Here is a 25,509-nt window from a genome sequence, read left to right on the forward strand (position 1 = left end):
GGAAGAGAAACGTGTGCCGGGCGAGAAGGCAGCGGCCACAGCATCCGACAAGCGAGAGCGACAGACACCGGTGAGGAGTCAGCAAAGGCTTCTGAGTTTTGTACCACTTCCATCCATTTCCCAAGTTTTAACATAAACATGAAAAATATAATCTTGACTTTCCCTTCCTGTGGGAATTTAGATCCTCACTTCAAAGAATCTTCTCTGAAACCCTTTCCTGGAGGACAGGAGGACGCGATGGAGTGTACAAAGCGTTCAGGCCTGCTCAGCACACTAGTACTTAGAGACCAGACTTAGGGAAAAGGGTGGGTCCTGGCCGCATGGCTTAGTTGTTGGAATGTTACCTTGCACATCAAAAAAGGTTGTGGGTTCGATTCCTGGTCAGGGCACATGCCTAGGTGTAGATTTGATCCCCATTCAGGGCGCATGGGCGAGGCACGGATTGATGTTTGCTCTCTCTCTAGAAATCAATAAAAGCATATCATTCTGTGAGGATTAAAAAAAAAGGGGGTGGGAGGGCAGAGACTAGTTGGATTACCTTTGAGGAAGCTTCCCTCTCTCCAGAGTATGTCCTTTCTTTCCTATTATCGACACAGTAATAAAATCTAGAGGAAACGTTAACACTCAATTGGAGTTACGGAATTAAGGATGTGAAGGCAACTAGGGCAATAACAACTTGAGATAGCCTGAGTGCATTCCCTCTTCAATACCTTTATTAGAGCCCTCATAAAAAGGGGAATTATATGAGCTTGGCAAACTGGCTAACTGCCCAAGAAACGGACGACCCAAGTCTCTGAATCTGTTAGATGGGCCACGTACAGAGTTCTGTCCACAGGAACACGCGAGGGACATGCCTGACTTCCACGCCTGACACAGACATGTTCCATGTCTCTCCCCCTTCCCTTCTGGACTCCTTGAACAGACAGCAGACGGAGAGCCAGGGGCCTCCCAAGGTGGAAGGAGCCTCAGAGTAGCCGTGGAGGCTGCTCACTGAACCGCACGAGAGAAATAACCGTGGAAAGCTGCCCCGCTCGGTCCGTTTCCAAGCATTGGTAACCGTGTCTGACCAAGAGTAAAAGCTCCATAAACTTTAGCTCCCATTATCACTAGGGAACAAAATTTACTTCAAACTTTCCTTCTTTTTCTTGGGCAAAGCAGAGTACTAGGGGGTTGGGTTGGTCGGGGAAGAGCACTCAGATACATTTACCAGTTAAAAAATGAGTAGTACATTGGTGTATTTAATCTAAACATTGTAACAGCGATTCAAAGAGGAAAAACAATTCATTTGGATCCCAAGCATTAGGTGTCATGACGAGTCTCATAAAGCAGAGTGCTTACCCACTCAAATCCAATACAAATGTGAAACATAAAGGGAACCAGGTTCTCTTTTCTCCCCTTGACAACGAGCATTTGAGGACACTACACTCTAAACAGTTCTGACAATCCACATCATTTCTGTGGTTTCAAATTAATACAAAATTGTACAAAGAATACTCTGTGCTGTTACAGTATTTGTGATACAGTTTAATAGTCATAATCATCTTTTATCAATTTTAAATAGATTTTAAAAGAATGTCTTAGCAAACCATGTTTCTCTAATATATTTATGTTACAATACACAACATTTATGAAAATATTAGTTAAATCTTTTGCAGAGGAAGTGGGAAAAAGTGAGGGGAAAATAATACTTCAAAACTAATCTTCAGTGTTAGGCCTAAATATTTGGCAATTATTCCTGATTATAGAAAATTACAGATTTGTGACATTGAAACATCAAAAGTGCAGTGCGTCCAGCCAAAATGAATGACAGTTCCACTAGAGACTTGATTTTGCAAAATTAATACAGCATAACCAATGCCACTCATATTTCAAACTGAACCAATTTTGTCTTCGTGATTTTTGACATAGTTTCTGGGTTGTGTTAGAAATTAGAAAATTCTGGCTGAAGATCTTATTACTTTCCTGTAAATCATATGAAAAACTTCATATTTTATTACTAATGGTTATTATCTTTTAAATGTTGAAGAGCCTCCATGGTAATATTTTCATAAAAGGGATACTTTACATTTCATTTTCTTCAGAATACATTGAACAACAAAAAAGTGCATCAACTTAATTTAAAGATCAGTAGTGTCAAATATATTATTTGGGCATCTAATTTCCTTTCTAATTACCATAGTTTATCAGCTATTGTTGTTAACCTGTGCCTAATTTATAAATTAAACTTCATCATAGTTTTGTACGTATAGAAAAAATATAACATATATACATATATGTGGTTTGGAAATATCTACAGTTTTATGCACCCACGGGGGGTCTTGGAATGTATCCCCATGAATAAGGGGGAAATACTACATATTCCGGTTCATATATTTTTATACTATTAAATAGTAGTTTTGAATAAAAACCATCAAAATCTCTAAATAATCTCAGATCTGGATTAAATCATGATAGGATCAATTATTTTTTTAATTCAAATTTATTTATTCATCAGTAAAATGTATTATTTAACAAGGTCCCCAGAGAATAAGCTTCCTGTGTGTAAGAAGTGGTGACCTAATTACGCTGCTTTAATTAGGCTACTGACAAAGCTGCTAACATGCAGGATCAGTAGTTTCCCACACTGATGCGTGAACAAATCACCCCTGAACCAGAGACACCCATTCCTGAAACAAGGAACCACCTCCACATTAGCATTTCGTCGTCATGGTGCTGCGTTGGTATTTTAAGCACAATGGATTTTTCTTAAGGATTATGATAGATTAAGGCAAAAAGACATAACCTAATCCCCTCAATAATTTATTGTCTCTCTTTTAAAAATGGTTACTGAGGCGATACAGATGATAACTCTGCTGCCTACACAGACACACGCTGTCCCTTAGATCCCCATCAGGAGTTCTGGCATGAGGCTAAGATCGCGATGCTCACAGCTTCTTGCCTTGACTCACCACTGGGGTCATTTCTCAGCAGCACCACATGCTGATTTCAAATGATACCGTCTACCTGCTAGTCTCTTGCTGGACAGAGCATTTTTCTTATTAAAAATACTTAATAACCTACTCAGTCTTCGTAAACTCTCCAAGGAGTGACTTTCCCTCTTGGCGCGCGCTCCCTGCATGGCTGCTGCACTTTTCTTCCATCATCTTCTTCACGTAACTGAGGGGTCCCGTCCCTTCGAAGGAGGAAGGGTTTTTGAAGGAGCCTCCAATCCGATCCCATAATGTGAAGTACTGTCCATAGTTGTAGTCGAAGAACATGTGGTGATCCGTATGATGAGCTGAGCCATTAATAAACGGCCTTAAGATTTGGGGGACACGAAAGTCACCATCGTGAATGGAAATGGTCCAGATATTGACCAGGACGTACAGCCCCAAGTAAACCACCTTGTGCAGCGGGAAGAGGAAAGGGTATATGTGGTAAGGCAGACTCTGAAGGAAACCATCCACAGGGTGAAAAGCATGGCTTGCAAACGGAGTAGGGATCTTCCAGATGTGATGAGGCTTATGGATGTGCTGCGGAGAAGAGAACACCATCAGCACTCACCCTTCACCCAGGTCAACACTCAGCTTAGCTTGTCATACTCAGGCCGTGGAGAAGACAACTAAAACACCCCTTCGAAATTAGCAGAATCACTTTATAAAATGCCTTCCTTCTTTACCCTCCCGTGAAATTTTAGCACCAACACTTCAGACTCATCAAAAATACAACAAAATATACCTGGTATTTTCATCACTATGGTTACTTAGGTATTTACAGTAATTAGAGGAAATTCTTGGAAAGAGAGAATTAATTTATAATTGCAAACTGTTTTTTTGTTTTTTTTTTTACCACCTCAGCTTGCCCTGCACCCCACTACAGGGCACTCCTCATGCATCCCCCAGAACCAGGGACCCTCATCATGGCTGCTCTCCAGATGCCCAGCCATATTCCAGCTGTCAATCTTTAGTATCTAAGTATCATCTGAGAAGTTTGATAAAAGTGATGCTGAGTTCTGGTTCCAAGACTGCACTGGATTAAGTGTAGAGTGGGAGCCAGATATCGCTTTTTAAAAAGGACCCAGGTAGTCTGGGGACCCTCTTTGAAAATACTGCTAGAATGCCACACTTGCTGTAGGATTTTAGTTAGAATGAGGTATGTGGCAAATCACAACTCAGTCAATAAAATCCCATGTTCTTCACTCTGTATCAGTGGTCAATCTAGATCTGTATCAGTAGAATCTATAGTTCTGTTCAACTGGGCAATAAAATTCAGTGAGAACATCAGTTGGGAACCTGATAACTCCGTCCTCCCTGCTAATCCTGATCCCGGCGAGCCTAGCCTGAAGGGCGCCGGTCTGGACTGAAGGCATCCAGTGAGACTGACCCAGGATCAAGAAACTCAAATTATTCTTGAAGTTTTACACAGGATCCTGAGTGGTGGGATTCAATGACTAAAACACCACATCAGGTCAGGCATAGGGTTATTTTTTTTAAATATATTTATTTATTGATTTCAGAGAGGAAGGGAGAGGGAGAGAGAGGTAGAAACATCAATGATGAGAGAGAATCATTGACCGGCTGCCTCCTGCATGCCGTCTACTGGGATCAAGCCTGAAACTCCGGCATGTGCCCTTGACTGGAATCTAACCTGGGACCCTTCAGTCCACAGGCCGATGCTCTATGCACTGAGATAAACTGGTTAGGACAGGATTTTTTTTTTTTTTATAAGCCACATCAGATTACTGAACTCAGGCATATTTCTATGTGGTCATTCTACCCTTTAACAAGATTTCTTTCTAAAAAAATTGTATTTATTGATTTCAGAGAGGAAGGGAGGAGAGATAGAGTTAGAAACATCAATAATGAGAGAGACTCATTGATCAGCTGCCTCCTGCACGCCCCCTACTAGGGATTGAGCCTGCAATCCGGGGATGTGCCCTTGACTGGAATCGAACCCGGGACCCTTCAGTCTGCAGGCCGATGCTCTATCCACTGAGCCAAACCGGTTAGGGCGATTTCTGTTTTGTAAAATTAAATTTATTGGAGTGACATTGGTTAATAGGGCCATTTAGGTTTCAAGTGTACAGTTCTATCACACGTGCTCTGTATATAGCATGTGTGCCCACCACCCAGTCACAGCATCTTCTGTCATCAAGCATTTGTCCCCCAATTACCCTTTACTACCTGCCCTCCCTCTTGCCTCTGGTAACCACCATGCTGTTGTCTGCGTCTATGAGATTCAGTTTGACATATATTTATATATACTATTGTTTTCTTTCCCTAAAAATGATCTACCTTATATACAAGTCTGTGATGAAGGCCTCTGTGGATCCAGTAGATCAGCATGTCAGTGAAAAAGAGGAAGGACAGTATACTAACGATGAGGTGAAACAAGCCTAGAAGAGAGAACAGTGCACAGTGGAATCAACAGTCAGCTTCTAGGATTAGCATTTATTTTTTACATGTCTAAATGCAAAGTATGAACCTAGACTCAAATATTACAAACTATCTGTTTTGGCCAATTAAACACATTATAAATTCATCTCCTTTGACTCTCTAGAATCTGCTCATTTCCTCCTTTTCTTCATGTAAAAACTTGGAAATGCCCCACCTAAAATCTTTCTTAATTATACTATTAAGCTATTTATGAGACAGAAAAAAAGATATTCCTGAAGCATCGGTATTATTTTAATCTCTGAGAATAATTCTATTTAATAATCTTCCTTCATAAACATGTCTTTATACATGATCTCCCTGGTTAGAATTTTATTTTTCACTAAATACTTCAAACTGAGCATTTACTCCATAACCCAGCCCTTTCTGATTTTTCCGACCTCACCTCTTCCTGACTAACCAGGCTGGGTTACTCAATGTCCCCAACATCTCGGAAGTCTTACCGCTGTCCCGTTGCTCATGCTTTCCCGTGTGTCCAGAATGCCCTTCCTCCGCTGATTTTCCCTCGCAATCCCATCACTTCCCACAGCCTCGGCAAGCCCCCCCGGGTGTGTGATCTCCGCTCCCTGCCTTAGCCAGCCCGTCCTTACTCGGAACCCAGGCTGGGGCTGACCCACCCTTCTTTGTGGAGAAACCTGGGCGAGTCACTAAAATGCTCTGCAAACTCCATTTCTTCACCTACAAAGCAGCAAATAACAGAACCTACCTCACAGAACTTATGTAGAATAAAATGAATTAAGACACGTGAAAGTTTAAAACTGTAGCTGGTACTTATTAACCCTTTGCACTCGCTTGCTTTTTTCTCGATTCCTTTATTCTAATGCTAACCGTGTCGAGCCACACTCAACATCCGAGTGCAAAAGGTTAACACTCAATAAACGTTAACTATTATTCTTACTGTTTAATACTAGACACTAGAAATGTCTCTTGATGGAATAATTTCAGAATTTCACAAAAAGTGAGCTTAGTCACAGTAGGACTGTTTATAATAGACAAAAAGAACACTCTAAAGGTCTAAAAATCAGAGTTCATGTAAATAAACTATGGATATCTACAGAATGAGACACTATAACTAACACTACATAATGCTAATATTTACAGGCATAACAATATGGGCATAGATGTTGTTAACAGCAAAAAAATTGACTCCAAAGCAGTATGCATAGTGAAGTTTCATTTTTATCCTATCTAATAAGAGAGCAGTATGCAAATTAACCACCACTCCACTACACCCACAAGCCCACCAGCCAATCAGGAGCAAGTATGCAAATTAACCCAACCAAGATGGCTATGGCAACGGAACGAGAAGGAGGCTTGGGTTTCACCAGTAATGGAGGCACACCCTGGCCGGCCTAGGCCTCCACTCAAGGCTACAAAGTTTCAATTATAGAAGATAGATAAATTCCAGATACCAGGGCCTCCACTTGGGTCGCCGGGGGGGGCGTGGCTGGCCTGCAAACCACCACAGGCCCCTCGCCCAGGCCGCCCCACGCCCCAAGGGAACCCCACCCTGATCCGGGACACCCTTCAGGGCAAACCAGCTGGCCCACACCCATGCACCAGGCCTCTATCCTATCCTATCTAATAAAAGAGTAATATGCAGATTGACCATCACTCCAACACACAAGATGGCTGCCCCCATGTGGACACAAGATGGCCACCACAAGATGGCCAGCAGGGGAGGGCAGTTGGGAGGGACCACGCCTACAAGGGAGGGCAGCTGGGGGCGATCAAGCAAGCCTGCAGGGGAGGGCAGTTAGGGGTGACCAGGCCTGCAGGGGAGGGCAGTTAGGGGCAAACAAGTTGGCAGGGGAGCAGTTAGGCATCAATCAGGCTGGCAGGGGAGTGGTTAGGGGGTGATCAAGCTGGCAGGCAGAAGTGGTTAGGGGCAATCAGGAAGGCAGGCAGGCGAGCAGTTGGGAGCCAGCAGTCCTGGATTGTGAGAGGGATGTCCGGCTGCCCATTTAGGCCCTATCCTCGTTTGATCGGGCCTAAATGGGCAGTTGGACATCCCTTGAGGGGTCCCAGATTGGAGAGGGTGCAGGCTGGGCTGAGGGACATCCGCGCCCCCCCCATGCACGAATTTTGTGCACCGGGCCTCTAGTAATGTAAATAATGAAGTATACAAGGCATTGAGGGTATATGTCAGAAGATTTACAGTTTCTAGTAGAAAATAATTGATTTTTAAAAATCTGTATTTTCTGATTTTCTGTAATTATCATGTATTATCTGAGTTATTTTTTTTTTTAGACGTTTGAATTCAACACAGGGAAGCAAATGCAAAGGCTTATATATCTGATCATGCCAATCTTTCCCCCAGCACAATTTCATCTAAAACAAAGATTTAAAAATGACAGATAAACTTAAATAAATGCACATTATTTGGCAAGACATAAATGCATAAAATAAAATAATATTAACAAATATTAAAAACAACTGAGCAACTTCTAATTATTTTATATTTTTATTGATTTCAGAGAGGAAGGGAGAGGGAGACATAGAAGTATCAATGATGAGAGAGAATCATTGATCGGCTGCCTCCTGCACATCCCCTGCTGGGGATCAAGCCCACAACCCGGGCATGTGCCCTTGACCAGAATTGAACCTGGACCCTTCAGTTCACAGGCTGATGCTCTATCCACTGAGCCAAACTGGCCACGGCTTTCTAATTATTTTAAAAGAAGGAAGAGGCAGATTAGATTCTTTAGAAACACCAGCTTGGGCTGACCTGGTTATTCACTTACCACTTGGAAAGCCTCCAATGTCATCATATAACTTGCTGTAACCTCGCAGCTCCAGCAGGAACAGCAAGACAGTGGGAATGCTCATCCACGGCAATGCCTGGACCGTGAACGTGATCTCTCGATAGACTTGGTTCTGAAATGACATTTCCAACACTTAGAAACCACTGCCCGTTAAGCAACACTAGCATAGAGTTGTTTGGGGTTGGATTTTTAGAATCGCTTGTATTTTTTTTTTTTTATAAAATATGTTTTTACTGATTTTTTGAGAGAGAAAGGGAGAGGGATAGAGAAATAGAAATATCAATGAGAGAAACATCATCGATTGGCTACCTCTTGTATGCTCCCTACTGGGGATTGAGCCCAACTGGGGCATGTGCCCTGATGGGGAATCGAACCATGACCTCTTGGTTCCTAGGTAGACGCTCAATTACTGAGCAACACCGGCCGGCCTAGAATCTCTTTTATATGAACAAGCTAATTCCCAAAATGTTTCCATTAAAATGTTAATATGTAGGAATGGGTGTGTAAGAAATTCCTTTTGTACTGAGCAAAAACAATAAATATTTTAAATTCTCGAGCTTATTCTCCTTCCACCAAAATCTGTATTCTAAATTTTATTTTACTGAATAATTATTTCTTTCATAATTAACTTCCATCCATAATCCTCTTTTTCCACAGTTTTTGGAGACTTGTATTTGAGATTTGTATCTGACAAATACAAATAACTGAAACAAAAATGATTATAAACTAATCTAAAATTACTGTGTTTTGATCCTCTAACTAAAGGAAAATATACATAGCAAAATTTATTTCAGTTGTGAGTCAAATATAAAAATAACTACACAAATGTGTGCATTTATCTACCATTATTAGCAGAAAAATTATTTTAAAAAAATATTTTTATTGACTTCAGAGAGGAAGGGAGAGGGAGAGAGAGATAAAAACATCAATGAGAGAAATCACTGACTGGCTGCCTCCTGCACACTCCCTTCTAGGGATCGATCCTGCAACCCCTGCATGTGCCCTTGACTAGAATCAAACCCATGACCCTCAGTCCACAAGCCGATGTGCTATCCAGTGAGCCAAACCAGCTAGGACTAAAGGAATTCTTTGTAACTGGTTACAAAGTACGAGGCTTTCAGTTAACAAAAGAAATTGGACTCATTGTTTGTTTAACTTAAGGAAGGAGAGGTGGGATCAGCCCTACCAAAAGCATATAACCCATCAAAAACTTTACTTAATGCTTATAACCAATTTAATCTGAATAGCTTACAAGTTCATGGTATTGTGTTTTCTTTTTAGGGTAACAGTAGTTAAAATGTTAAGAAAATCACTTACCTTTAAAAATTGTGGATGTTTCATTAAAGAATGATCAAAGATAAAATAATAGCTGAGTGTTGCAAAGACAAAATAAAGGATATAAGCCCCAAGATTTGTTACAATCAGGAGACTGATAGTCTGTCGAAAGAAGCTGTCCTCTGGCCACGTGGCTGGATAGACGTACGGTGTGAAAACATAGCGGTCGGCAGCACTGAGGACGAGATCCATCTCAGCACCTGAAGGAGAAACACGCGCAACAGTTACACGCTGACATTCCTCAAAGCACCGTTCTTCAGACAAGACCCGAAGCTCCTGCTTTAATAAGCACGTGGAAGTCTGCTCCTGCCAGAACCCCTGGAATGCCATCTTTAGAGCTTGAAGGGATCTTAAGTACCATCTCTAGACCAATCTCTTCCTATTGTAGAAGGGGACGCCAAAGCTGTTAGAGAACCGAGACTCAGTAAGTTCTTCTCTAAGGTTTAGCATGTCCATGGATAAATGTAGATCCAATTCCTTTTCAGTGTTCCTTCCTACGATGCCTGAGGGCAACACGGCAAGTAGTAAAGATGTGGAATGTAAGGTACTAGGTACCCAGGCAAATGGTTTCCTCTTTAAGCTACAAGTTTTAGCAGCCGCTCCCTTCTAAAAAAACACACAACACAAAATTAACCAACCAACAAAACCCTCCTATTGCAGAGATTTTTGCTTCAGTGCTGAAACTTAATTACCTAAAAGGTATCTATGTTGCCACCACAAGCATAGAAGTCAGGCACTATCTGTTCTTATGACACAAGAAAAGGCCGCTCTCATTGACAGAACAAAGGTTAAGAATTAGAATACATTTATTCCTCCCACCACTAAGCAATGCTCTAGATTACGGGCCAGGAAACTGGGGCCCCCCGAGTCAAACCCAGAGCCTGTTCCTGTGAACAACAACCAGAAGCCACCACCCATCCCAGGCCTTCACCACACTGCTGCCCATGTCCATCAAATGGTCCCTATCTGCTACATATCGGACCATATAAATAAATATCAATTTATGAAAAAAATTAGAACCCTTTACAATATTTATATAATTACTTATTTACAGCCTATTACCCCTACTAGTTCCCCATTGATTCCACACAAGCATGCAGACTTTTTAAAAATCATGCAGCATGTAGTTTAAAATAATCACTATAAAGGGAGATAGAGAGAGGTGTCGCTTCCATACGTATCTCTGTACAGCACGGTCCTCACCTCACTTCCAGCCCTCTGGGTAACCATCCTCATTAGTTCCTATAAATCCTTACAATATTTTTAAATGTAAGATCCAACTACAAATTTTTATTTCCCTTCTTTATAGAAGTGACACATTAGATACACTGACATTCTTTTCTCGTACAATGTATTTTGGAGATCTTTCCATTATAATATAAAGAATATCCTCCTTTTTGTTTTTAATAAAGTAGCTTTATTACGATACAATTTACAGGGAATGATTGAAAAGTGTTTAGCATATTCTCACAGTTGTGCAATCACCACTATCCAATTTCAGAACCCTTTCATCACCTCCACAAGAAACCGCATTCTCCACACTGTTGAGCGTCTTAGCCGTGTACATTGTTTGCCATCCAATTTAAGGAGTTTTGGGCCATAACTTCTTAAAACAACCATTTTACTAGTTTTCTCTCTTCTCTTTTGGGACTCCTATTATGTTTATGGTGGTATCCTTGATGGCATCCTCCAAGTCTGGAGACTGTTAATTTTTCTTCATTTTTTTTTTTTTTTTTTAATATACTTTATTGATTTTTTACAGAGAGGAAGAGAGAGGGATAGAGAGTTAGAAACACCGATGAGAGAGAAACATCGATCAGCTGCCTCTTGCACACTCCCTACTGGGGATGTGCCCGCAACCAAGGTACATGCCCTTGACCAGAATCGAACCTGGGACCCTTGAGTCCACAGGCCGACGCTCTATCCACTGAGCCAAACCGGTTTCGGCAATTTTTCTTCATTCTTACTTTCTGTTCCTCAGATTGGATAAATCTCAATTGCCCTATCTTCAAATTCTTTCTTTGTTTTCTTTGCTCAAATATGATGTTAAGTCTGATCGTTCATTTGAAACTCAAGTTATATTTTCAATTCTTGAATTTTTATTTGGTTCTTTTCTTTAAACAAATAAATTCTATCACTTTACTGATAGTCTCTATTTGCTGGATATTGTTCCATACTTTGTTATTTAGATGGTGTTCTTTAAACATGTCTGTAGTAGCCAATTTTAAAGTCTTTTCCCAGGAAATCTGGGCTTTCTTAGAGACTGTTTCAATTGACTGCTTTTTTGTGCACGTACAGGCCATACTTACCTGTTCCTCTGTGTGTCTCCTAAGGAACATGTTAAACCACATAACGTGGCAGCTGGGGAAACCAGATTCCCATGGGCCTTCCTCAGGGCTCCATGCTGCTGCTGTTAGTGACTTCTCCAGGCTGCATTCTTGGTTGTGTGCAGCTACTAAAGTCTTTATCACGAATGAGTGGACAGACTTTCTTAAATGCCTTAAGCCACCAGCCTTTGTGAGGTGCTGTGTGTGGGGCCATGCTTTCAGTGTTCCCGTGGGCAGTTTTATCTCCGACGTAGCCTTCACTTCCTGCTTGCACAGACCTGCAAGGCCAGCCGGCAGTGAGAGATCAGGGCCTTCTCCCACCTTCCTTGGGTGCACAAGCCTTCCCGTGGAAATCGCTCTAGATCCAACACAATGGCAGAGCTTTGCAGACTGTCACGGGCACCCCTCAGTGCTTCCTTGTAAGTGTTTTGCTCTGGCTCTTGTTAGTGCCAACAGTCAAAACTGTCTCCTAAAACTACGAGGTGAAGCGATCACCACTTGACAAAAACCTCGAGAACACAGTTTTTCAGAGAACTGCCAGAGAGGTCATATAGTGAAATTCTCTGGGTTGGGGCTTTTGGGGAACTGCAAACCTGTCCTGTCCCTTCCAGGGCTGCTAGGCTGCAGTGCTTCACGATTCCCACAGCTTCAAGGCTCATTTTCAAGGCTCCCACGAAGCTGGGGGAGGGGCTAGAAATGAGGAAAGCTAAAATGCCACAAAGCTTCCTGTTCTTTCTGTGTCTCAGTCATTTTTCTAGAATAAACCTTCCTAGAATTATTGTAAATCTTTAATTCCTAGAGTTCTACAAAAATTGATCTTGGCAACTTCTGTCAGTATTTTGTTGCTTTTATAAAAAAGCAGACTTTCAGAGGAGGGTCTTACTCTGCTATTCTGGAAGTCACCATCTCCTTTTTTATAGCACAAGGCTACCATTTTTTTCCCCATGAAACATTTGGTTTCAGATGTATTTTGCAACTCAGAATTTCTAGATTTTTCCAAGGTAAAAACATCTTCCTACCAGTAAACACAAATATTTGTTTAGAAAAATGTATGAATATTCACATTAAGTCGATGTACACTGCAAACAGTATAATAATTTATATAGTAACTATATGTAGTAATAAACAAATAAAGAATTGTATAGACTAAAACAGTTATTACTTCTATTTTTAAGAGAAAATATCCTGTAAACTTTCACATACATTCCAAAGTTAAATAACGGCATGTATGTGTGTCTGTATATGTAATACATTTTCATTAAATCTGGTAGTTGGAGGATATTGTAGAGAAGGGCCCATGAGGTTGGAATTAGACATTGATGACGGGCCAGGATCAGGATTCTCAAGTGATAGAGCAACGCTACTCAAGATGGCCTCTTGAAGATTTCTACCAAGGCCACCTGTCTTACCAAATGTTTCTGCCCCACCAATGCTGTTTAACTGCCACCATAATGCCTTCAGTAACTTTCCCATTTGTCTTCACAAGGTAGCCATCACCGCAGTCAGGACTGTCTTCATGCTTGCTTAACCACCATTCAGTAGTTCCCCCACCGTCCAAGAATGCGTAACAGAAGCATTGCGATCCATGTCCAGCATTTCTTCCCTGTCAGATTCTGCTGACTTCTTATGGTTCTGGCTGTTAAATATCTGGCGTACGTAATGGAGTCAGGTGTCATCTTCTCATTGGGGATACAAAATGGTGCAAAATCTTTATTTGCAGGTTCATTTTCAAACCTTACTGTCACCTTACTAATGCAGATTTATCAACATCAACATCATTTTAAGCATTAGCAATCTGGAAAACAAGATCTTTACGACTGACTTTTTTTTTATATGCTAGAATTTTCCTTTTTATTAAATTTATTGGGGTGGCACTGGTTAACAAAAGTATACAGGTTTCAGGTGCACAATTCCACAGCACATCATCTGTATACTGTGTTCACCACTGCCAGTAAAATTTCCATCCATCACCATATATCTCCTCTATACCATCCTCCCCTCCGGGGGGGCCCCTTCCCCTACAATCACCACTGTTGTCTATGTCCATGGGTTCTTTTATTCTCTTTTGCTCAATCCCTCCATGCACCCCCCTCAGCCCACTTCCCCCAATAGCTATCAGCCTACTCTCTATCTATGAGTCTGTTTGTTCATTAGATTCATATGGTATTTGTCTTTCTCTAATTGGTTTATTTCACTGAGCAAAATGCTCTCCAGGTCTATCTATCCTGTCACAAAGGGTAAAACTTCCTTCTTTTATTTATGGCCGAGTAGTATTCCATCGTGTAAATGTACCACAGACCGTTTTATCCAATTACCTACCAATGGGCATTTGGACTGTGTCCAAATCTTGGCCATGCTGCAATGAACACAGGGGTGCATGTATTCTTTCAAATTAGTGTCTCGGGATTCTTTGGATAAATTCCCAGAGGTGGGATTGCTGGGTCATAGGAAGCTTTTCATTTTTAACTGAACTTATTGGGGTAATGTTGGTCTGTGAAACCATGCAGATTTCAAGTCACAACTCAATAAAACATCACCTGCACACTGCACTGTGCGTCCATTCTCCCAGCAAGGCCCTGTCCATCCCCGTTTCCCCACCTTTGCCCACTTCTACCTAGCCCCCACCAACCTTTCCCTCCAGTTATCGCCACTGTTATCGCGTCTGTGTGCTATGTACACGTGAGGGGTTTGTTTGTTTGTTTGTTTTTGCTAATTTGTAGGTCTCTTTTAACTACTGCAGGCACCACAAACACACATTATTTTTCCCAGAGTGTAACATAAGGTGCTATAAAGGCTGTATTTCAGTCACAGAGGGTGGAAAGCAAATGGAAAAAATATTACTTTAACAAAAAGTTGAGGAGAATGCACTAAAGAGCTGTCTAGGATGTGTTACTGAATCAGCCCAAAGATTTTGGCATAAAGATGCCCAGGATTTTGTGAGGCTCATTCAAACACTTTAGGTGGTGGCTTTTGCTATCACTGCCAACTTTATCTTCGCGTGTCTGAAGCACTGGTGTGCTCCTGCAGTCTGAAGTATTTTTTGGAATGTGAAACACATACAGAACTATTTCATCACCACTGCAAATCTATTCAGCATTCAGGTTTTCATCAGATATTATCTTAGCACATTCATCAAGGTAAATGTTTAGCTACTTTAGGGTCAGCAGAATATTTACCAGACTTTCAGATATTTTTCACAACACGGCTTCCTAAATTTCTGAATCTTTCCTTCTTAGTACTAATGTTAGTGTAGGTAGCTAGATATTATTAAAGAAAGGGAGCAAAGTGAATCAGACATTATTAAGCCTAATAAACCAGGGAGCTGAACAGGATAATAAGCTGGCTTGCTTCCCTAGGAAGTTACAGCTCCACACACTCCATAGGGAACTACGGGTCTGTGCCCACAGATCATTGGGGGGAATCCTATATAATAAGAGGTAATATGCAAATTGATCCTCACACCCTCGCACAAGATGGCCACCCCATGTGGTCAAAGATGACCACCACAAGATGGCCTGCAGGGGAGGGTAGTTGTGGGAAATCAGGCCAGCAGGGGAGGGCAGTTGGGGGCGACCAGGCCAGCAGGGGAGGGCAGTTGGGGGTGACCAGGCCTGCAGGGGAGGGCAGTTAGGGGCAACCAGGCTGGCAGGGACGGCAGTTGGGGGCGACCAGGTCGGCAGGGGAGGACAGTTGGGGGTGATCGGGCTGGCAGGGGAGGACAGCTGGGGGCAACTGGGCTGGCAGGGGAGCAGTTAGGCATCAATCAGGCTGGCAGGGGAGTGGTCAGGGGGTGATCAGGCTGGCAGGCAGGAGAGCAGTTTGGAGTCAGCAGTCCCAGATTATGAGAGGGATGTCCGACTGCCGGTTTAGGCCCAATCCCACAGTCGTACATCCCCTGAGGGGTCCCAGATTGGAGAGGGTGCAGGCTGGGCTGAGGGACACCTCCCAGTGCATGAATTTCGTGCACCGGGCCTCTAGTAGAACAATAAAGGAGATAGACGCACATGTACAGTAGAAGCAAAGGTGGTGAACTCAGCCTGGGAAATGATGGGATTGGTTAAGGGACACAGGACCCTGGAAGGTCTAGGAAGTGGACTGGCTAGAGGGAGGATGCAGTGCCAGCCAGGAAATATTGGAAATTGTTTGGTTAGTTTGAAGAAGTGCTTGATCCTTCCCAAGCCCAAGATAATATAACCAGCCTAACAAAGACAAAGGGCGGCTCCCTCTCTTCCGCCTTCCTTCCCAGAAACATGGGTCTGCCTCATTTGCTCACGCAAAATGTCTGGACACTGCTGCCTTATTTCAGGGCCTGTTGAAGACAAGGCTGAACTTTTTTCCGAGCGTGACAGAGCTGGACGTGGGACAACACTTTGCATTTACTTCAGCTTCAATCAACTTTATCACTTATTCTCCCAGATGTGGGTCTCCTGGATGCTTTCCTTGTGACCCCATTCTACCTGCAACACTAACACTCATCTTCAGTAGCAGCTCTTCCTAATATATTCTAGTTTATGTCACGATCAACAAAGCAATCAGTGGCATTTATTTACTTCCTTATCAAATTTACTTAATGAAGACATGGTTAGGATCATCATTTTCTAACCCGTACAATGGTTCTTTACTTTTCATCCTTCTCAGTCCTCATTGCCAGTGTAAAATATCTGCAATCTATCTTCCTGTTTTTTTTTTTTTTGTAATATACTTTTATTGATTTCAGAGAGGAAGGGAGAGGGAGAAAGAGATAGAAACATCAACAATGAGAGAGAATCATTGATCAGCTGCCTCCTGAAGTCCCACAGTGGGGATGGAGCCTACAACCCAAGCATGTACCCTGACCAGGAATCGAAACGTGACCTCCTGATTCATAGGTCGATGCTCAACCACTGAGCCATGTCAGTCAGGCCTCTCTTTCTATTCTTTAATTCACTTATTCTTTAGTACAATGCTTCGTAGACATAACAGGCACAAGCTCTTATAATAGCTCCATGTTCTGTACTATTACTAATCACAGATGCTTCCATTCATTCTGTTATTCACAGGGTTACCTTTAACTATATTTTATTTTCACATGTAATTAAACCCAAACTAACAAAACAGTACGAACAAAAAATAGAGGCAGGATCTGGTAGGTACACCTAGGTCAGCTAGAGTCAAGATTTGCTATTAAATGACTTTGAACACCATTTTTTAAATTTTAATCATCACCTGAGGATATGTTTTTATTGAATATTTTAGAGAAACATAGATGTGAGAGAGAAACATTGATCAGTTGCCCCCATATGTGCCCTAACCAGGGACTGAACCCACAATCTAGGTATGTGCTCTAAACTGGAATTGAAGCCTTCACCATTTTGACATACAAGTTAATGCTACAACCAACTGGGCCACCCATCTAGGGCTGAATGTGAAATTTTAACAAAGGAACTTTTGGTTTTCAGGTCTTTCCAGACTTTGAAACTGTGGCTAAGGGACTGTGGGCCTAAGTTCCTTTGTGTGATTTCTCTGTTGTTTATTCAATCTACATATAGACACCTGGATAGAAACTAACCCTTTGTTATTACTAGGTGTACTAGTTAATAATAGCAGATTTTGTAATCAAAGAAAACACGATAATTTCAAGAGAAACATCAAAAATGCTTTATACAAAGTGATGTCCATCGCTAGCTACACATTTCCCCCATCTGTCAGGTAATTTGTGGATACCATCTCAATAGAACTTTTCTTGTTTCTTGTTTTGAGGCAAACCATTCAGAGACCCAATTTTCCACTTCTTCGTATGTTTTGAAGTGCTGCTCAGAAAGTGTATGTGCTATCGGAACAAGTGGTAATCTGAAGGAGCAAGGTCTGGTGAATACAGTGGGTGGGTTAATACTTCCCAGGCAAGATCTTTTAACGTATCTTTAGCTGGTTGTGAAGTGTGTGATGCACACTTTACATCATCATGAAGCAAAATTACTTTGCCGTCCTCTGGCCCATTCTGGTCATTTCACGATCAAAGCGTGGTTCAAATTGGTTATTTGTTGTCAGTAGTGATCAGTATTAATGGTTTCACCTGGTTTGAGAAGCTCATAATACACCACACCTTCCGGATCCCACCAAATGCAGAGCATTGTCTTCTTTCCGAAACAATGTGGCCTTGCAGTCGATGTTGATGGTTGACCTGGATCAACCCATGATTTTGTGCATTTGGGATTCTCAAAATAAATCCACTTTTCATCGCCGGTCACAATTCAATGCAAAAAAAGACTTTCTCTCATGCCACTGAAGCAACATTTTACTGATGACTTTTCGGTTTTCCATTTGTCTTTCGTTCAGTTGATGTGGCAACCATTTCCACCCTTTAAAATCTTTCCCATTGCTTGTAAACAATCAGAAATTGTTTGCTGAGCAATCCTATCTAATAAAGAGGGAATACGCTAATTGACCCTCATGCCATCACAAAGATGGCAGCACTCACAGCCAATAAGGAGAGAATATGCTAATTGACTGCCATGCCCTCAAAGATGGCGGCGCCCACAGCCAATAAGGAGGGAATATGCTAATTTCCCTAACCTCAAAGATGGCAGCGCCCACAGCCAATAAAAAGGGAATATGCTAATTGACTGCCCTGCCCTCAAAAATGGTGGTGCCCACAGCCAATAAGAAGGGAATATGCTAATTGACTGCCCCGCCCTCAAAGATGTCGCGCCGTCCTCTCAGCCCTGCCAGGGCTGCAGGCATGCGGCAAGGCCAGGCCCGCCCCCAGGTAGTCCCAGCTGCTCCACACACCTGCCTCCAGAGTCTCCCAGTCCTCTCAGCCCCCCAGGGACAGCCCGAGGTGCAGGCAAGCCTCAGATGGCAGCTGCCCAGCCACCCAGGGCCGGCCCAAGGCCAGGCAAGCCTTAGATGGCGGCTGCGCGGCTGCCCAGCCGCCCAGGGCCGCCCGAGGCTCAGGTAACCAGGGCCGGCCGAGGCTTGCACTGCCAGCAGTGGCAGCAGCAGAGATGTGATGGGGCGTCGCCTCCTGCCTCTGAGGGCTCCCAGACTGTGAGAGGGGGCAGGCAGGGCTGAGGGACCCCCCCCCCCCACTCCAGTGCATGAATTTTCTAGTGTTTAATATTTCTGCAAGTTGTTTTTGAGTTTGACATGCATCTTCATCCAATAGTGCTTGTAATTGTTGGTCTTCAAACTTTTTTGGTTGACCTGGACATTCTTTGTCTTTCACATAGAAATCATCACTTTTAGAGCGTTTAAACCAGTGTTCACAAGTATCCTGAGATGGAGCATGTTCACCATAAGCTTCCCAAAGTATTCAACAGCACTTTTCTTCAAAATAAAGTAGTGAATTATAACTTCCTGCAAATGCTTTTTGTTGCATGAAATTCGACATTTTTAAGTGTAAAAATATATATGATGTTAACACCTTCAGCAAATATGACATATGAAGTTTTGAAGCTTGTTGTCAATACAAAATAGCATACATATCAAATTGCGTATATATCAACATATGTGTAACTCCATCTATTGAAAATAATCCACATTATTAACCGGTACACCTAGTACAAGCAATGCTACAATGACTAACCCTATATTGGTAAACTACAAGCAGAAGAACTAGGTCAAAGAGTAACTGCATTGGTAGCTTTAGTAAATATTGTTAAATTGCTTCTCATAGGGGTTGTGCTACTTTGCAGGTCCATAGTAATGTAGGATAGTGCCTATTTCTCTACAACATTAACAACAAAGACTATCATCAAACATTTGGATATTCATTAATCTCATAGCAAAGAAATGATATATTGCTGCATATTTATTTTATTTTTAAATTAATCTTTATTGTTGAGATTACAGATGTCCCTCTTCCCCCGACCCCATAGCTCCCCTCTGAGTTCCCACCCCACCCCAGGGCCTCACCACCCTATTGTCTGTGTCCATAGGAAATGCATACAAGCATATAAGATCTTTGTCTAATCTCTTCCCGTACTCGCCACACCCTCTTCCCTCTGAGAATCGTCAGTCTGTTCCATTTCCATCCCCCTGATTCTATTCCATTCACCAGTTTATTTTGTTCATCAGATTATTTGTTTGATTTTTAGATTCAATTGTTGATAGATATGTATTTGTCACTTTGTTCATATTTTTTATCTTTACCTTTTTCTTCTTCCTCTGCTTAAAGAATACACCTTCAGCATTTCATATAATACTGGTTTGGTGGTGATGAACTCCTTTAGCTTTTTCTTGTCTGTGAAGCTCTTTATCTGCCCTTCAATTCTAAATGATAGCTTTGCTGGGTAGAGTAATCTTGGTTATAGGTTCTTGCTACTCATCACTTTGAATATTTCTTGCCACTCCCTTCTGACCTGCATAGTTTCTGTTGAGCAATCAGCTGACAATCGTATGGGCACTCCCTTGTAGGTAACTAACTGCTTTTCTCTTGCTGCTTTTAATATTCTCTCTTTGTCTTTTGCCCTTGGCATTTTAATTATGATGTGTCTTGGTGTGGTCCTCTTTGGATTCCTCTAGTTTGGGGTTCTCTGTGCTTCCTGGACTTGTAAGTCTATTTCTTTCACTAGGTAGAAGTTTTCTGTCTTTACTTCTTCAAATAGGTTTTCAATATTTTGCTCTCTCTCTTATTTTTTAAAATATATTTTATTGATTTTTTACAGAGAGAAAGGGAGAGGGATAGAGAGTTAGAAACATTGTTGAGAGAGAAACATTGTTCAGCTGCCTCCTACACACTCCCTACTGGGTATGTGCCCACAACCAAGGTACATGCCCTTGATGGGAATTGAACCTGGGACCCTTGAGTCGGTAGGCGCATGCTCTATCCAATGAGCCAAACCGGTTAGGGCAGTTGTTCTGTATTTTAGTTGTAATTTTGATGTGGTTGTGGGAGGCAGCAAGTACAGGTGTTTACCTATGGCATAGGTCAGGCGTCCTCAAACTACGGCCCACGGGCCACATGCGGGTGTTTTTGCCGTTTTGTTTTTTTACTTCAAAATAAGATATGTGCCGTGTGCATAGGAATTTGTTCATAGTTTTTTTTTAACTATAGTCCGGCCCTCCAACGGTCTGAGGGACAGTGAACTGGCCCCCTGTTTAAAAAGTTTGAGGACCCCTGGCATAGGTAAACACAAGTGTTTACCTATGGCACAAATAAACACAGTGTTTACCTATGGCATAAACACCTGTACTTGGTTCTCCTTGCATATTTATTTTACATTTGTCTTATTATGAGTGAGGTTGAACATCATTTTATCTATTTAGAATCATTTGTATTTTTTTCTGTAAATCATGTGTTTTGTCCATTGCCCATTTTCACACTGGGTTTTTAGTCTCTTAACATCACATTCTAAAAGCTCTTTATGTATTAGGGTGTAGCCCCTTGTTTGTGATATAAGTTGCACACATTTTTCCTCACTATCACTGAAAGAAAATTTTAATTAATTAATACCAAATGGCAGATATTGGCATATATCCTTCATCATACATTATTCATTCAATCAATAATTAAGTATCAAACACTCCATTAGGTAATGAGCATACAAAGATTAAAATGAAATTAAACTTTTCATACATACTTCATTTTAGTTACACAAACCTGTCTACGTAAGTAAAAACAGGAAAACTAAATTGTCAATTTTTTTACATATGCATTCGAAAAACCTAGTTTATTATATAACAGATTTTCGGCTTTAAAGGACACCCCTCTCCTGAATCAATCTGTTATACTGAGGTTTTACTAGATGGTAAACCAGTGCTGGATGGGAGGGAAAAAGGCCTCAGTCAATCTACAGGCAGTTTTCAGAATTTTGGTTTCAAGTCATTCTATTTGTTGAATGTTGTAAGTAGACATTTATGAATATATTGCTGTAATTTCTTACATCTAACATAAAATCTTCTGAAATCAACAGCAACATGATTGCAAAACTGCAACTCAATTTTGAAGTTTAGATTCAAATCCACATCTATAAAGTGGTGACAACATATCCGCATTATAGATTTAGAGACTAAGAACACGGTTTTGAGGCATCATCTGATACACAGAAAACAGTCAATTTATAGGAGCTATTATTGCTACTATAATGGGAGCCAAAGCTGTGTTAAAACTACCTCAACCTAACTAAAAAATAAGGCGCCACTTGATTGATTTTAACCGAGTTCTACTGCCTCTTTGTCACTCTCAACTCTTTAGTGCTTTAACTTTTTAAATTCTCAGCGACTCTACAAGCTCATATAATTTTAAGGGGCTGACCTCAGGGGCTCTACAAACCCAAAGTTAAGGACCTCTGCCAGAAATACAAGCTTACAATAAATATTATTTTACCTTTGCAAAAATAAAGAAATCTTTTCTTAAAATGTAATTATCAATAAAACACAATTAAGCTTAGAATGACTGAGTCTACCATTACTATTTTGCTTTATCTTAAAAGTATAGTTAATAGCTAAAACTTATTAAGAACCAAGTATTATTTAAAGCACTTTCATGTATTCCATTGCTTAATTCTCATAACCTCATTTCTCATAGCCCTAGTAATATTTAAAGCACTATTTATGTATTCCATTGTTTAATTCTTGTAACCCATTTCTCAATTCTATAACCCCCTTTTGTGGACGGGAAACTAATATCAGGAGTACCTAAATGCTTGTTCAGAAACAAGCAGCAGCTGGGATGTATATTCCAGAGTCTGTCCACTTAGCTATTCCATCATATTCTCTCTCAAGATATTACACATGCAGATGGGAAACTGAGCTTCTGTGTTAATTACAATACATAATGAATGGAAAAGCACTCTTTAAAGATAAAGGGCCACGCACTTATTATTGGTAGTTATTTATCATGACAAAGTTAAGGGGAAAAGAAAGGAAGGTGCTAAAGTTCAGGTAAGCTCCCAGGTTTGGCTAAACCTACCCACCCAGCTACCAAAACTTTCCCTCCGGAAACTTTATCTGATGGCCTTTATCTGATGAAGAGGCACCATTGTTTTCTACACAATCTCCAAAGGCCCTCCGCTACCCACAGAACGCTAGTGGGCATGGTTTCCCCTTAGGGTGCTGACGTCAGAGGTTGTGCCCCTTCTCGTCTCCTCAGACTGTGGAGCCCCCCCCCCCCAACCTGGGGCCCGCACCAGCGGGCAGCGGGGAAGTCACCGGGGACCTCAGCCGCGCCTTTCCCGTAAGAAACAAACGAAAGGCGTTCTCGGCACAGCAAGGTGTCCGGGGCCCCCTTCCCTGCACGAGGCACCCCGCAGCCCCCGGAAGGCACTCCCTTCTCTTCAGCCCCGGGTCAGCGTCCACACGGACAGGCTTCTGGGCGCCCAAGTACCGGCTCCAGCCGGGCAGCGGCCCCGCCGGCCTGGGCCCCCGCCGGCCTGGGCCCCGCTCCCCCAGCCGGGCCCGCGGCGCCCCCCGCCCCGTCCCGTCCCCCGGCCTGTTTTCGGGGTGTCGCTCACCTGCCGGCCGTGTGGGCCCGGGGAAAACCACAGGTAAAACCTGTAAAACCACCGGCTCGTGTCCGCGGACGGTCGGCGGAGCGCTCGGGCCAGTTTCGCCTACGCCCCAGGACCTGCCCGGTGCCGGCCTCGGCAGGAGTTCCCCCGCCGCCCGCCGCTCGTCCAAGGCCAGGTGCCCTCACTCCCCCGGGCCCCTCCCGCGGCCCCACCCGCTCCGCTCCGCTCGCGCGCCGCCCCCCTACCTGTGAGCTCGGCCGCCGCTCGGGTCCACTGGCCGGGGCGGGCCGGGGCCGCCGAGAGGTGCTCCTGCGGGGGCGGGGCCAGGACCCCCGGAGCCGCCAGCCAATCAGGGGCCGCGGCCATAAGCTGATATGACGGCGGATCGCGTGACTGGGCCTGCGCCGCTCAGCGCGGTCACGTGGTGGTGGGCGGGGCCTGGCGCGGGTCGCGGGTCGCAGCCGCGCGGGGGGCCGGGGCGTGTTGTGTGTTTGTGACCCGCCCCGAGCAGGTTCACCGAAGTCCTGGTTACGGCCCTGCCGGCGGCGCTCCACCCGGAGGGAGCGTGGCCTTCCCTCTGAGGGGAATGGCGGCATTCCCCCTCGTGAGGGCGGCGCTAGCGTCGGCTAGACGCCCGGCCTCCGCGAGCCGCCCTTTCCGCGCCGCGCGAAGGGCGGAATCTGCTCCGGCCGGTCTCCGTGGGCGGGTAACGGGCAGCAGCCGTGCCCGGACCAGCGAGCGCACCGTGCGCTCCGGGCTGCAGGCTCCGGGCCGCTGTGTGCGGGGGCCGCTGTGTGCGGGGGCCGCTGTGTGCGGGGGCCGCTGTGTGCGGGGGCCGCTGTGTGCGGGGGCCGCTGTGTGCGGGGGCCGCTGTGTGCGGGGCGGTGTGTGTTGTGGTCGTAGCTTTGCCAACACGGACCGGGGCCGCGCGTGTGAGCGGCCCCTCTGGAGCCCGTGGAGGAGCCCGCCTCCCGCGGCGCCGTCCGGCTGGCTCTCGGGCCGGGGGCCTGTTTCGGTGACTGAGTGCGGGATGGAGCCCGAGAACCATTCTCCAGCACGCTGGCCAATCCAAGGAAACCTGGCCGGCCGCGCCCCCTGAGCGAGAAACAGAAGAAAGTGCATGGAAAGGGGGGATCATTTCCATTTCCTTATGGGACTATTGGAAGTGCTGTAATGTAGGGGGGTGATTATTAGATTCCAAACAAACCTATATTCAGTATTGTTTTAAATATCTGTAGTTTGCCTAATTTTTAAAAAATAATTTGCCATATAACATATTATTGTCAGCTGTACAAAACTTTATACTTCTATATATTGTAAAATTGCCTCCCTGCTTTCTAAATCACATTTCTTTTTTCTTTCCTTTGTTATCTTATTTCACCCTTTAATTTTTTAGATTAAGATTTTTATATTCATATCTAGGAAAAATAAAAATGTGACTTAAAAGGTATTGACGTTCTTTTTAATGCTGTTGTGGTTCTCACTAAATTCCTTGAGCATCATTATAATGATTACTTTGAACTCTGTGATAAATTGCTTGCTTCCATTTCATTTAGCTTTTTTTCTGGAAAGTTCTGTTCTTGCGTTTGGGGGTTGTTTCACACCAGGCCTCTAGTTACTCATAAAAGGCCAGACATTAGAGGCTTGTTCCCTGCAAAGCACTGGAGGAGGGGAGGGGACAAAGGGACAAAGGGCAGACAGATGTGTGCCCAGGGCCATTGGAATGACTAGGGAATGTGCTTGCCAGTCACACCTGGGGAGAGGCCATTAGCCAGTGAGGCATTATTATTTGGAAAAAGAATTGTATGTAGAAGACAATGTGGAAGGGGGTGTGCCTCTGGGGAGGCTTAAATAAGGTCATTAGCAATGGAAAAGGAAAGGGGAAATGGGAGCTACATTTTTTTTAAATTGAATTTATTGGGGTGACATTGTCCATAAAACCATACAGGTCTCAAGTGTACAAGTCAATAAACATGTCTGCACACTGCCTCGGGCACCCATTGCCTCAAGCAAGTCTCTTTCATCCCCCATTTCCCACCCCCTCCTTTGCCCACCTCCACCTGTCCCCACACAGCTACATTTTGCTAGAGCTGGTGAGGCCTTTAGTGGAACTTGGGAACATTGGATGTGTTGGAGAGTTGTATAGAATTACTAGAGGCCCGGTGCACGAAATTCGTGCACGGAGGGGGGTTGTCCCTCAGCCCAGCCTGTACCCTTTCCA

At 43.4% G+C, this 25,509-nt stretch overlaps 1 protein-coding gene across 2 annotated transcripts; it reads right to left on the bottom strand.

The window, feature by feature from the left end:
* Window positions 1-1,218: 1,218 nt before the first annotated feature.
* SC5D (sterol-C5-desaturase) lies at window positions 1,219-23,618 on the bottom strand. 2 transcript variants are annotated; one of them, XM_008161025.3, is made up of 5 exons: window positions 23,534-23,618; window positions 9,515-9,732; window positions 8,177-8,309; window positions 5,274-5,374; window positions 1,219-3,512 (listed from the first exon to the last, which is right to left on the bottom strand). In XM_008161025.3, exons 2-5 carry the CDS (start codon window positions 9,722-9,724, stop codon window positions 3,057-3,059), a joined length of 900 nt encoding a protein of 299 aa, XP_008159247.2. In that variant the 5' UTR covers window positions 9,725-9,732; window positions 23,534-23,618; the 3' UTR covers window positions 1,219-3,056. The 2 variants fall into 2 exon arrangements, with proteins under 2 accessions (XP_008159247.2, XP_054568451.1); XM_054712476.1 differs by lacking the exon at window positions 23,534-23,618 and adding an exon at window positions 23,292-23,441.
* Window positions 23,619-25,509: the final 1,891 nt, after the last annotated feature.

Source organism: Eptesicus fuscus, chromosome 23 (genome assembly GCF_027574615.1).
Source record: "Eptesicus fuscus isolate TK198812 chromosome 23, DD_ASM_mEF_20220401, whole genome shotgun sequence".
NCBI lineage: Eukaryota > Metazoa > Chordata > Mammalia > Chiroptera > Vespertilionidae > Eptesicus > Eptesicus fuscus.